At 37.4% G+C, this 13,428-nt stretch overlaps 1 protein-coding gene and 1 pseudogene across 1 annotated transcript; both read right to left on the bottom strand.

Annotated features, from left to right (window-relative positions):
* Nucleotides 1-840: 840 nt before the first annotated feature.
* On the bottom strand, nucleotides 841-2,988 carry LOC147863924 (uncharacterized; annotated as a pseudogene).
* Nucleotides 2,989-3,126: 138 nt separating this feature from the next.
* On the bottom strand, nucleotides 3,127-11,733 carry MEE49 (Ribosomal RNA processing Brix domain protein). The gene is made up of 11 exons (XM_087320246.1): nucleotides 11,478-11,733; nucleotides 10,551-10,631; nucleotides 10,088-10,183; nucleotides 9,904-9,987; nucleotides 9,698-9,767; nucleotides 9,540-9,622; nucleotides 9,380-9,459; nucleotides 6,702-6,800; nucleotides 4,109-4,220; nucleotides 3,536-3,625; nucleotides 3,127-3,446 (listed from the first exon to the last, which is right to left on the bottom strand). The coding sequence occupies exons 1-11, from the start codon at nucleotides 11,676-11,678 to the stop codon at nucleotides 3,408-3,410; spliced, it is 1,035 nt and encodes a 344-aa protein (XP_087176372.1). The 5' UTR covers nucleotides 11,679-11,733; the 3' UTR covers nucleotides 3,127-3,407.
* Nucleotides 11,734-13,428: the final 1,695 nt, after the last annotated feature.

Below are 13,428 nucleotides of genomic sequence, written 5' to 3'. Positions count from 1 at the left end.
ATCTTTTCCTCGATCCCCCTCTAACACGATAGCCCTCATATCCCCCACCTCAACCAAGTCCATGTGGCCCTCAGTCCACAAGAGCGATTAATCTTCGCCGCCATATGATCTTTCCTTGATCCCCCTCTGACACGATAGCCCTCCCATCCCCCACCTTAGCAAAGTCCAGGTGGCCCTTAGTCCACAGGAGTGATTGATCTTTATTCGCCGATTGATAGCTCGTTTTCCGTCACTAGCCCTGTCCAACTATCAAGGCCAACAATTCCACGGGGATGTCCTCAACGTCGATTCAACTCAACTACGTGTCCGTAGATGTTTACATCCCCACACCATTTTCACCGAACACCTCAACAAGACCCTCAAACACGAGATGGTTGCATAAATCAACCCTTTTCGAGCACTCTATGGGCGTAACCCTCGCCTCGCACTAGAATCATCCATGGATTTCCATTTGAAACCTGCCATCAGATGCTCCCCCTCCTTCGACAAGCCATTGTTCTTGTTCTTGTTCATGCCCCTCAATCTCTTGTTTCTCACAAGGGGGAAATGTGGCGTGCATGTGTTCCTTTGTGCCACCCTTTTAGCTCACCCTTTTTTGGATGCACGTACCCAAGTTGACCCACCCTTTTAGCACACCCTTTTTAGCCAAGCCAACCCAAATGGGTTTCGTTGTATCAACTATAAATTGATTAAGAAGTAAGAAGCTAAGTAGACTGGTTTTGATCTCTTATGTGCATTTCACAATAGTACAAGATTAATACCTTACAAAAAGCCGAGTGGGGGGTAGTTACACCTACTTACCCCACCTATCACTCACACGTTAACTTTTGATATTCCACGTTACACCTTCCACATTACACATAACCCTCCCGTACACCTATATGGGTAACACCTATGTAGTCTCTTTATATCCGGGGTATCTAATAGCTTGGAGAGGGTGGGAGAGGGTCCTAGTATGTCCTGGTATTTCGCCCGCTCATCCTCTATCTCTAAGTGACATAACCTACATAGCCTTTCCTCTTCAGGGACTCTATTAACACGTCCATTCTTAATCTCAAGTTGGTGAGATGATATCCTAAGTTGTCCAATGGCTACCCTTAGTCCATTTGATAAGAATATATCTAGATATTTTGGTCGTGTAATAAAACCTAACTTAGAGAAGTGCGAGAAGTGTTACTTATAGTACAACATTTTAGATGGGAGTGGCTCTCGTGGGGTGATCCATTTATATCGGGTGTAAATTTGCCATATTTCTTGGTGTATTACTTTATTGCGCTCTTCATGAGAGATTAAAGTTTGATCAATCCCATGGTTGTACTTAAGGGGAGGTAGGTTATTAATGTCTATGCCATTTGCAAGTAACCAACTCACAACAATGGTATACCAAGAGCTAATGTCTCCGAGCGCATATAGGGATCAGGATGCCTCAAAGGTGTGACGGGATATCCTATCTTGTGGTTGGCTATGTATTTGATGAATAAAAACTACCACTTGGAAAAGTGCTTCTACTAACATTGGGGGCAAATTGAACTCTGCTCTAATAATGTCATGTGGTATTGTCGATTTGCTTCGGAGTTGACGTGATGACATCATCACTAGAGGTCTCTCTAATTGCGTCCACAGAAAGGATTATAGACTTGGAGCCCATACTATCGATGCATACATGAGGGAAGGGGTCACTAATGAGTCAAAGAGCCATCCCTTAGTCCGTGGCTCTTGAAAGTATGCCTGGTGGCATTGTCTCTCTAAGAGTTAGAGGGATGCATACCCTCTCGTTAGTCTATCTTTGGTTGCTTGGGTCATCAAGAATTTACCTGAACTAGCACTAAAGGTGATTCCTAAGTACACATATGATCCAACTACCTCAACTGGTTTATGAAAGAGGATTAGGTGACATTTACTCCTAACTCGAGACAATGTATGAAAGATAAGAACTTTAGTTTTCGCTAGATTCACTACCGGTCCTCATTGTGTGCAAAAGTCATCCAAGGCATTAAGATGCTTTTGTAGGTCGTGTTCAGACTCTGAGAGCAAGACGATGTCATTTATGTATAGAGAGAGACATAGAGAGAGAGCCCAGATGGATGTAGCTCAGTTGGTAAGGTTGCCCAATGGAGACCAGGTGGTCATGGGTTCAACCCTTACATTTCACAGTGGCATCTAGTGAATTAAGAGATATATAAGAAGTATACAATAGAGAGGAGAGGAAGTTGGGTTTCGAACCCACAATGCAATGCTTGTAGTGCTAACAACTTACCACTAGGGTAAGGTAATTACGATAAAAAAAGAGAGAGAGTGAGAGAGTGACACCACATAGTGCCACTACAAAAGATCTATTTCCTTGGTGTGGTGTGAATGGTCAATAACAATATATACACAATTGCATGGATTTAGGGAGACTGCAATTACTATCATTTTGATTATGAATGGCATATACTATTATTTGGAATCCACACCTCACTTTGAATATCCTTTAACACTTTTATCAAAGCTAATCTAATACTTCATTCAATCTTGAACCATGACCCATTTTCATAGCCAATGCATGAGGGTTTGAAATAGATGAATGATCTGCACTTTTACAAGCACTTTGAATAATTGAAATTAAGATGAGAGTGGATCTTGTATGAGATACCAAATGATGCTATGTTCCCAATGTACAAGGAAGCGTATTGAATAGGACTTTGTCTACAACTTTGAAGTGGGTCCATTAGAAGGCACAAGATGTTGCAAATTGCCATAAAATGACAATAATTGTTGGATAACTTTGGATGTATAGCACTTAATTTTAGAACAATAAAGACACAAATACATTAGGCAGAAAAACCACTTCTATACATATGTACATACTCCTATTTGTACCCTTCCATTCTGTTTTTGAAATGCTGATACTAACTACCCTTGCTATCGTATGTTAGAACTGTTGATACTACCGTTGTTAGAATCTATAAACTTCCAATTGCATTTTAGAAATGCTGATACCCCCATTGCGATAATTTATACACTTCCCATCACATTATAGAAAAACTGACCTCTACTTTTTGAGATACTTCATATAGTGACTCTGATACTAAATTATCATTTCTCTTAAAGACAATTTCTACTGAACCAAAAAAAACACCGCAGAGTAAACCCACTTACTGAAAAATCATTTCCCAGCTCAGTGTAAAATTAGAATTACATTCTGGAAGATGCAAAGTACCTCTCATCATTCATTAGAAGGCTATATTTTAGCATGTCAATTGAAATGAATCTCTCTTCCTGTGACACTTGCTCAATAGCATCGGATTCCACAGAAATGATGCGTCTTCTGTTTCAGTTCATTATGATGGTAATGGTTGGACACATCCATCGGTTGATTTGCACCTCTTCAAAAAGGGTTTCAGTAATAAATTAAAATCACGAGTTTACAAGAAAAAACGCCTTCGACTGGTGTCCATATCTGGCTGCAAATGCATATAAAACAGTCAGCAAAACTATCATTGCATCTGACCACTAACATTAGGCAATATCAAAATCTCAAGTAATCATTTACCTTGTGCACCCATTCATACTCTCCGAATTTTGAATCAAAAGTGCCATGTTGTAAGCTCAAAAGCTTTAAAGTGAAGCGAGGACCACACTCCTGCAACAAACCACTTTCAGGGATTAGGATCATCTCATAAAGATATATAAAAGCAAGAACAATTCATGCGAGTGTACTCATATAGGATACTATAAACATTTTTTTGCAAAGATATATAAAGAATAAGACCACTTCATGCAAGTGTGCTCATATAGGATACTATATACATTGCATCTTTTTTGATGAAAATTTTCCCATCAAGCTTTCATTGTCTTTGACATTGACTTGTTAACAAAAATAAGCTTGCAAAAAAAGTTTAAAATTAGGCAAAAACGAAGATCTAAACATATGAACTAAAACTTTGGTACAGAGAGAATGATGTTCATACTGCAACTCTAGCACAATTTGATCACAAATCAGTCTCATGATGTCATTAATTTAATACCCAGTGCAGCATGTAGTTAAGGAGAATTAATATATCATAGATATATGATAGCTAAATAATGTAGTAATAGTGAAACCCTATTATATAGAGAGAGAAACCTGTAACCGGGCAATAATTGCCTGTTTAGGGCCTTTCTTAGTACTGCTTCCCTTAGCATTAGCTCCAGCTTTTGCTGATGAACCCTTCCCTTCCTTCTCTTCAAAAATATACCTGAAAACAGATACCAAGCAAGTGAAAAACAATTAAGGAACCTCATGGACATCTAAATATAAATAGTTATGAAATCATAAAAACATAAAACAAGGAGGTTATGAAACCATTTCAAAATAAACACAAAATATTTCATTTAATAAGGGGAATATTACTTGGGATTCCTTAAATTAGGACAAACTTTTTAAAACCTCAGTCACAAAAAAAAACAAAGTTTTCAAGTCCTTGAAAATAGGGGAGAAACAGCCTTGGCAAATGAAAAAACTATGGTAATGAATTCACCAACCTGAGAGAACTATCTTCACAGGTACTTTTAATTGTTTCTTGCGAATTGTAATTACAGTTGTGTTGCTACACAAACATTTTTCAGAGACTTTCAAAAACATTTATGATGAATATCATGTATAGATAATAATTCTAGGGATTGAATTATGGCCCATGGCCTATTGGATGAACAGACGGTACAGATTAATACCAAACTGAAAAGTTGATACTGCAGAATGTTTGTGTAAAATATGTGACACTAAACTTTGATCTGTTCAGAGAAGGGAATTCACAACTTTTAGTGTGCGTCTGATTGAGATACAAGGAATTAATTCCAAAATTCGTATCAGAGCCAAGTTTGATGTTTGGATTAATAACTGCACTATTTTTATTCTGCCATTTTTAGGTCACTATTCAATTCCTTCTTGAATACACCACTTCAACATCAATCAAATTATCATTACTGTCCTTTAGTCCCATTTTTCTACAGCTCGAAGCCTGTATATTCTGTCTTGTATGAATGTAAATGATTGTGCATTCATATAAAGGGCCAATCAGATGGATTTTCAGAAATATTTTGGAAAACAAAACATTTCCCACATTCCATATGGCTATTACTTTGCAAACCCTATCAAGCTATCACATCCCAAACAGTGAATGTTTGACAAAAGGGAGAAACTCATCCATTTTAAACCCAAAAAAGAGAACCCAGAATGGCTAAGCTATTCCCTTCCACACAGGATACTAATAATATTTCCCTATAATCCTATATATCCTTCCATGAATACTAATATTTATTATCTTTGAATGACATTTCCCACTTTTGGGAAACCATAGCATAGTCGAGTTTGAGGAAAGAAAAATACTCTTTTTTACTAATTCTTGAAAAGTGCATGGATAAGGTTCCATAATCCTTTAAGTAACCAATAGTGATACTATGATCAGAAGCAGCCAAGTGTACAATGGTTCCCTTTCTCCTCTTTGTTTCTGTCAGCACTATTGCTTACCCTCCTAAATGAAATTAGGGAGGCATACTATATGAATGTGTGAACGAAAGTATGAATGTATGATGCAATTTGCTGTATGAATGTCAAGGCCGATATGGAGCAAAAATACTTTGTGGCAAACCCTTTCACACCTTTATGATGTCATCACCATCAAGCCTTCTTAGAGGTTTGGGGAAATTCGTAAAATTTGGTTAACCAAATGCAAAATATTTATGATGTGCTATGTACTAGACAAAAAAATTCACACCGTTATGATGTCATTACAATAAAGCCTTCTTAGAGGTTCTGGGAAATTCCTCAAATTTGGTTACCGAATGCAAAATATTTGTGATGTGCTATGTACTAGAAATGTGCAACTAATAACATAAGTCAAGCTGAAATGTGAATCACCTAAAACAAAGAAAAATTGTCGTTGACGCATGTAAAATGCTCCTTCTAAAACCAATCTGACACATTCACCCCAAAATTCGTAAGTATAACCTTTATTTATTGTTCCCCTATTGTGTAGGTTACAACTTTCTTAATAAAATATGTATAATTTGTCATTTTCTTTCCAACGCTTACAAACTAATATGTTTCGGAAGACAAAAACAAGATGACTACAATACTGCTAGGTGCCAGCGCCTCCTTATTAGTGGTCAAAGCATGCTGTTTTGGAGGTTTGTATGATACATCGCCACCCGGGGGCAGGGGCGGGGATGGAGACATGAGACATGAGAAAGATTACCAATCCTACTCGTATTCACAATACAGACATGGTGACCAATTAGATACCAGGTAAAATTTAACAGCTTCTGAATCCCTCTCAGGTAGCCTCGTTGGAACGAAAGAATGAATGAGAGTTAGATGTGGAAGCTATCTCCATTACAAATAGATTCCTTATTTTTTATTTGTTTGTTTCTTTGTCAGGAAATTTCTGGTACATAGTATTTATATAGTATTTTATAAGTATAAATAATATATAATCTTAGATATGTATATATATACAGATTGCAGTTGCAGTTTGGCCCCTTCCAGGACTGAAACATTTCAGCCAAAAATAAGGTGTGGTGAGGCTAACAAGTATGCGAAGTATCACTATTTGAACATCATGGGTGATGTGTCATAATATATTGGATTTCTAGGCAAATATATTACAAATGACCAGAACATTGAAGATGTTGCAATTGCAAAATATTCATTCCGTTACAAAAGTAGAGGTTGCTATTACCTGTGATGACGAAAGAATATAAAATCACGTTGATTGTGGAATGTTACAGCACGTCTACCCCGAAAGTTTGGTTGCTGGGGAAAGAGTGATGCGAGCATCCTGTTCATTGTAAATCAAACGCTTACTGTAATTCTTCATGGTTCATTTATCATTAAAAGAAAATGAAAATATACAAAACTAAAAAGACGAGAATATCTTGCCAAGCTACCAGAAATTTTAGATACAGAAAATAGCAGAGTTATTACCACTTGCTGTTATAAGAAGACTTTTCCTGGAGTGTGTCCTAGAGAACTTCTTGATGCAACATATAGATTTATAATATTATAATCAACAGAATGTTACAGCATATGATCATGGATCTTTTCAATATATGTAGTGTGGTAAAGCATTTGACAATGGAGCTTTTATGTGCTCGAATATATGATGAGTTGATCCTAGGAAACATCTTGATGAACAGATATTACAATTAACAATTATATACATTATCCCCACATTTAATCATCCTTTTAGCGAATAGCGGCTTAATTGGAGCACTTGAAGATAATTATCTACCTCTTCACCTTTTGTTAATATTAAATATTTGTCTTCTACAGTGATTTGTCAAATTTGAATTTATGCATTCTAGTGTTTCCATGCATTATTTAATATGTTATCAGAGCTATGAGGTTCTACACATGCTATTTGACAAGAATTGAGGTGGAGGACAACGACGACATTAGACCAAAGGGTGCATTAATTAATCAAGATTTGTGAATTCGGTCAATGTCACAAATGGCTTCAACAAGTGATGTTGGGTGGATGCAGGATTCTTTGTGTGGCAAGGCCATGACCACCAGTAATGTCCATTGAGAAGCTGGTGACAGTATGAACTACATGATGTCCATGGGGATGAGGGGACAAACTATGTACTGTACAGTTCAAGATGTCCACCATGTTGATTCTATGAGCTTTTGGACATCATGCTCAGATTGGATGCCAAGTTGGTGAAAGAAATAGGTTCAATTAACCTGAAAGTCATGATGGCTCTAACTATATAAGAATCGGTAGCAGAGAAAAGAAAAAGGCAGGCTTACATATTACATGGTAGTGAGACAAGTAATTCAGTGCTAACCTCTCAGAGGAATCAATTGGCCTGTAAGTGGATGGCGAAAGACAAGAAGGGGGAGGTGTTCATCATAAGGATAAAGCATCTTACGTTGAGCAAAAGAGTTTTGGGTTTCAAAAGCTCACTAATATGTAAGGGTAGAGGATACAGAAAAATTATTTCTAGATAGAGGAGCACACCAACGCATGAAGAGTTAATGGCACTGGTTCTGAAACTTGAGGGATGTCAAAGATGTGTTCATTATGGTGGGTGATAAGCAAAGATGTCTGGACAAGGGAAGCATATCAATATATGTAAAGGTTCAAGCTTCTGGGGCTAAGTGCTTGGAAAATGTATTTTTTGGTTATGGAACTCATTAGAATCTACTATCAAAGTTAAGGTTCGTGGATGTTGGGTGCAAGGTGATATGTGGGAAGGCAAGTGTGAAAATCCACAACAATGCTCAACAAGGAATTAGGTCCAGGGGGAGAGGAGGCAATATGTCTACTTCCAAGCTGGCTACATTAGTTGTGGACAAGTGTAACAGTGTCTTGGATGCGGAGCTATGGCATCAACACGTTGGGTGCTTGTGTTCTATGATTGCAAAAAGAGCAGGTAGATAGGCTGGTATACAACTTGCTCACACTAGTTGTTGCAGTGTGAGTGCACATATTATCATCAAAAGTCTCTTAAAGAGACCATGAGTGAAATTTCCTCTAAAGCCGGTCCCTGTTAGCCTTTACAAAAAGATGAGGACAAACGCATTATGCACATCAACCTGTTTCTTGATCATAGAAGGACAATGTGGGTATATTTCTTCAAAGAGAAGGTTGAGGGTCTTGAAAAGTATAGATTTAGTTTGTGGCATAGGAAGGTGTAAAAGGAAGTGGACCTGACGAGGAAATGTCTGCACACTGATAGATAAATAACTTCTTTCAAATCAGACTGATTATGTATCTTAAGAAGCAATTCAATGTATCTTCAACTCTGTGGAGGCTATGAAGTATCCAATGTGGAAAAGGGCGGTTGATAGGAGTAAAGCACTTGAGGAGTATTGATGTGAAGCATTACCATCTCATGTGCGGCCAGCAGAAAGACTGGTGCATTGAATTAGGTTAGCTATTAGGATTAGTTCTAACTTCATCTGCTAAGTTGTATCTTTAACCATATATGGTCACTTGGAAGCACACGAGCCGGAGCTCGTGTAAAGATAACTTCAGTCTGCACTTCTTGTCGAATATATGTCTGCATCTGCAACAGGGATCATCATTAATAGACCATCTAGAAAAGATGAATCCAGATTTTCATCCTCAATAACTACTTTCTTTCCAGAAGTCACACGTGTATCAACCTCCACTATGTACCCATGATCACATTCACGAAGCCCATAACTTCACAATGCCTATATAAGGAGAGTGATTGAAGCTTCGTATGACGATGATGAGCACACTCAGCAAAAAATAAGAAAAATAAATTGATCCAGACAACATAGTATAAATAGAAGTAAGCACTTAGTTTTTTCTTTTAATGAATCATAAATCTAAACCAGCATTAGAAACAAACTTTCAGACTTTGTAAAGAAGATAATAAATACCTTCCAATTCTATGGCCTATCCTTGTTACGAAATTATTCAAAATAAGTTCAGGTAAATGTCTAGTAGGTTTCCCATGTCCCTGTTGAATAGAAGGCACAGATAAGCCCATTGACATTATGAGACATGTTGAATGAGCTTCAACAATGAGAAGAAACCAACCTTTATTTTTTTACTTAATACTACATTAGAAATCTTGAAATGTGCAGTAGGGCCCTCTGGCAAATTTATCACAAGCATTCCATCTGCCAAAAACAATCAGCAAGTTGTTATATAGTTGGGAGAGAAGTATCCAGCAATAGTCTTCGATCTAAACTTACTAGGTTCTTTTCTGTTGTCATGGATCACAATTATAGCTGTAAAGTCACGGTTCTTCGCGTATTTTACAATCTGTCACATGGTATAAACACGTGCATCAGAAAAAACTTTCTGATGAGATAAAGAATAAAAAAACATCATGTCTTATTTCCTTCTTTTGCTTTTCTTCCTAGTGGACAGAGACAAGATTGTAAACATTATGCCAAACCTGCTTTAATTCGTATGAACCTCTTTTATAATAGTAGGTATTTGGTATTACACTAAGTAGTTCTGCAATAAACTTGATAGTGATCTGCAAGGATATTTAAGAAAGTGTAAAAATTTACTCCAAGTTTGACATTATGTCATTGCTTTCCGACCAATAAATTCACAAGCTTTTATCATGAGTGTACCGTGGAGCACCATCTGGAAGATGTTATCAGAATTTGCGGTGTATGCTCATGATTAAAATGGGCATTGAATTCATCAGCGGCATCCTCAGCATGCAGCTGTCACCAAATTTACTGATTAAAACAGTACTTTGGAATATAATATATTGATTCAAAGAACAGGAAACTTCAATATACACTGATCATTTATTTACTTTTCCAAGTCCCCTTGGTCAGGTCCCCCTCCAGCATTTAAATAGGATAGTTAAGTAAATATATGTTTTATTCATCCCTTTCTTTCTTGATTATAAGTGCTATTTGAGCGACTATATGGTCAATTAATAACCTTTTTCAGTCTTCAGGGGTTGACCATGGGCATTTGAGGAACTAAAGAAAACTAGGGCCACTGCCTTAGAGTTGATAAACAAAAAAAACGTCATGTTTTGGGGGGTTTTCCCTTGAAAAAATTATTTCAAAAGTAAAGTACCTCTTCATCATCAGGCTGTGCAATGGTTTCATCTGGTTCTCGAGTGTTCTCGATAGTCCGAGGAACCATCCTCGTTGGCGGCTGCAAATGACAGCATTAGACATCAATACTCCCAAGAATTAGTACAAAGAAAAACTGAAAAAATGTGCCATTGTCCAGTTATATGGAAACAATTATCTAGGAAAGTAATCACGACTTTAAGAAAAACACCCATATACTTTGTCAAGAAACTTCCTGCATGTGCATCTTACGTCACAAATAGATTTCTACACCATTATCATCTAAATGTTACTTCTCATATTCATTCAAACATATCTATCATTTCAGTCTAGATTGCATGATTTTCTGTTCTAGTTGAGAATTTGTAGCTGCATATGCTTTAGTGTAGAATATCAGTTTGGATACATCTGCACATTACAAAGAATTCTACATATGTACAATATGCTTCCAAAGATACATCTATATATATATTTCAGCATTATATTGCAAACACATTTGTGAACCATTTTATCCAAAAATGTGCTTCAACATATACATCGCTAACTGATTTCTAAACAATTTTCATCAAAAGTATGCCTTCAAAGCTGCATTTGAATATACTTCATGCTATTTTCCATTATAAAAATATATTTTGTTCTACAATTTGTGACAAAGGGGCATGCTCATCCGTACAAATTTCTGCGCCATTTTCACCTAAAATGAGATTTAATTTTTGCGATAGAAAAAGAATTTACCAGATTTCTATATCATTTTCATCTAAATCACATTTCTACATAGCTGCATACAGACACCAAAAAGAACCATAACAGATATCTACATCACTTCCATCTCAAAAAGAGAATTTTCTGACAAATTCTCATCGACAGCAATGGATAATCGAATCCGCGATCGAAAGGAGATAAGAGAAAAAAGAAGACGTAAACTTACTTGCTCCCCAAGCTCGAGGGCTTGACTTTCCGCAGCATCGCGTTCTTTCCGTCGCTTGTCTTTCATCTTTTTCTTCTCATGCTTAAGCTTTGAGTACTGGATGGATCGCAGGAGCTTGTTCTTGATATGACAAGGGAAGCCTTTCTTCTTCGATTCTCGCTCTTCTTCTCCTTCGTCATCTCCTCGTTTTCGCTTCGCCATAGCAGCTCTGCACAAGGGCGAGCACAGAGAGAGAGAGAGAGAGAGAGAGAGAGAGAGAGAGATAAAGGGTTTATTTGAGACACGATTATAACGAAACCTAAAGAATTACTAGCAATACCCCCCTTTTCTCCTCTGATTTCACATAATTCCCAAAATACCCCTCTCCTTTTTCATTTTAAGATGAAGCAATTCACCCATGCATGATGGCCATCTCATGCACAAAGAATAATCCATCTATGTACATGCATGCTCTCTCTCTCTCTCTCTCTCTCTCTCTCTCTCTCTCTCTCTCTCTCTTGGTGAAAACACACAATTATATTAATAAATGTGTGTAAAAAACACTACTTACAATGGGTATGACAATGGAGTATGGTCACCCACTAACTACACTACATGGGATGGGTAGTGGAACATGTTGAATTGCCAATAGGCAAGACGAACACTCCACCGAGGAAAGAATTTCCACTTGCTCCAATAAAGAAAATTGTCACATTAGTACTCCCTTCAATTTTCATAGATATGCTTTCACCCCATGTCTACCATCAAATACAAAAGTGTTGCGCATATTCCAATTATGACGTAATCCCCGATATCTTAGAAATAGAAAAACAATCTCCATGTCTGATTTGGGTCAACCTGTGCAAATTGTGCAGACACCCACTGTCTAGGTGCCAAATAACATCGTGATAAGACTTGCCAAATTTGAGAAATGTAATTCCAAATTTGGCAAGCAATCAGACATTGTATAAATCGATGAGTACTATCTTTCATTTGAACAATGCAAAAGAAGCAATTACCCGTTGTTAGTCCACGACGCTTTAGAGCTAATCCCAAAGGCAATCCTCCAATCAAAACTCTCCAAATGAAGACCTTTGCTACAAGTGGCAATTTAGAATGCCAACGACGTTGTAAAATCTACCACCACCCATGATCAGATTTGTGTATTCCCCATTCTTCTTCAGCCTTAGATGATAACCATCCAAGAGACTCGACAGAGCAATGATACAAAAGATTAGTATTCACTTGTAACAACGACGTTTGACCCTTTAAACACCAATCAATCCACGGTTGTTCTCCTGTTTGTAGAGGCAAGGGACCTGGCATCAATGGAAATATTCTGTAGTTATTGCCAAATAAACCCATAATTAGGCGGAATGCATAATAATTGTCGTGCTTCAACAAACTCCAAAATTATTTGAGATTAAGCCTCAACTATATCTCCCACCTCTTTGACCCCCAAATGAAACAAGCGATTAAATTGAGAGCACAATCTCTCCTTTCCTAGCCAACATAATAACTGAGAAGACACTAACAACTCTTTTTGCAAAGAATTACAATGCTCTCTACTAGATGATGGTTTCCATACACATAACAAGAGTGCTTCTTGCCATGAGGTAACCAAGTGTTGAACACATGTAGAGCCTGGAATCCTAAGTGAAATACATCCATTCAGTAATTTACACCACGAAGCCTTAATCGTTGTCCTCCCGTGTGTTAAACCCTTGTTCTCAATGAAATATTGAACAATAGATATCCATGGTTATGAGTTTGAACACATGTCTTGAATAATGAAAATCTATGAGCCATCATATGCTTAGATAAGTTCAATATTTTAGTTTCCCCCGAGCGCTCAGGGGTTGCTAGATGATTCCATGCAACCCAAGTGATTCCCATCTTATCGCTCTTCTTCCACGACAAATATCGAAGAGGTTGCAAAATAGAATGCAACCCCTTCTTTATCCATGGCAAC

The sequence above is a fragment of the Azolla caroliniana genome, unplaced genomic scaffold, assembly GCF_043228905.1.
Source record: "Azolla caroliniana isolate FFs.n. ecotype wild unplaced genomic scaffold, voAzoCaro1.0.p SCAF_5, whole genome shotgun sequence".
In the NCBI taxonomy this organism is placed as follows: Eukaryota; Viridiplantae; Streptophyta; class Polypodiopsida; order Salviniales; family Salviniaceae; genus Azolla; species Azolla caroliniana.
The sequence above is the reverse complement of the archived record's forward strand: the minus strand, read 5'-3'. Positions and strand labels throughout refer to the sequence as shown.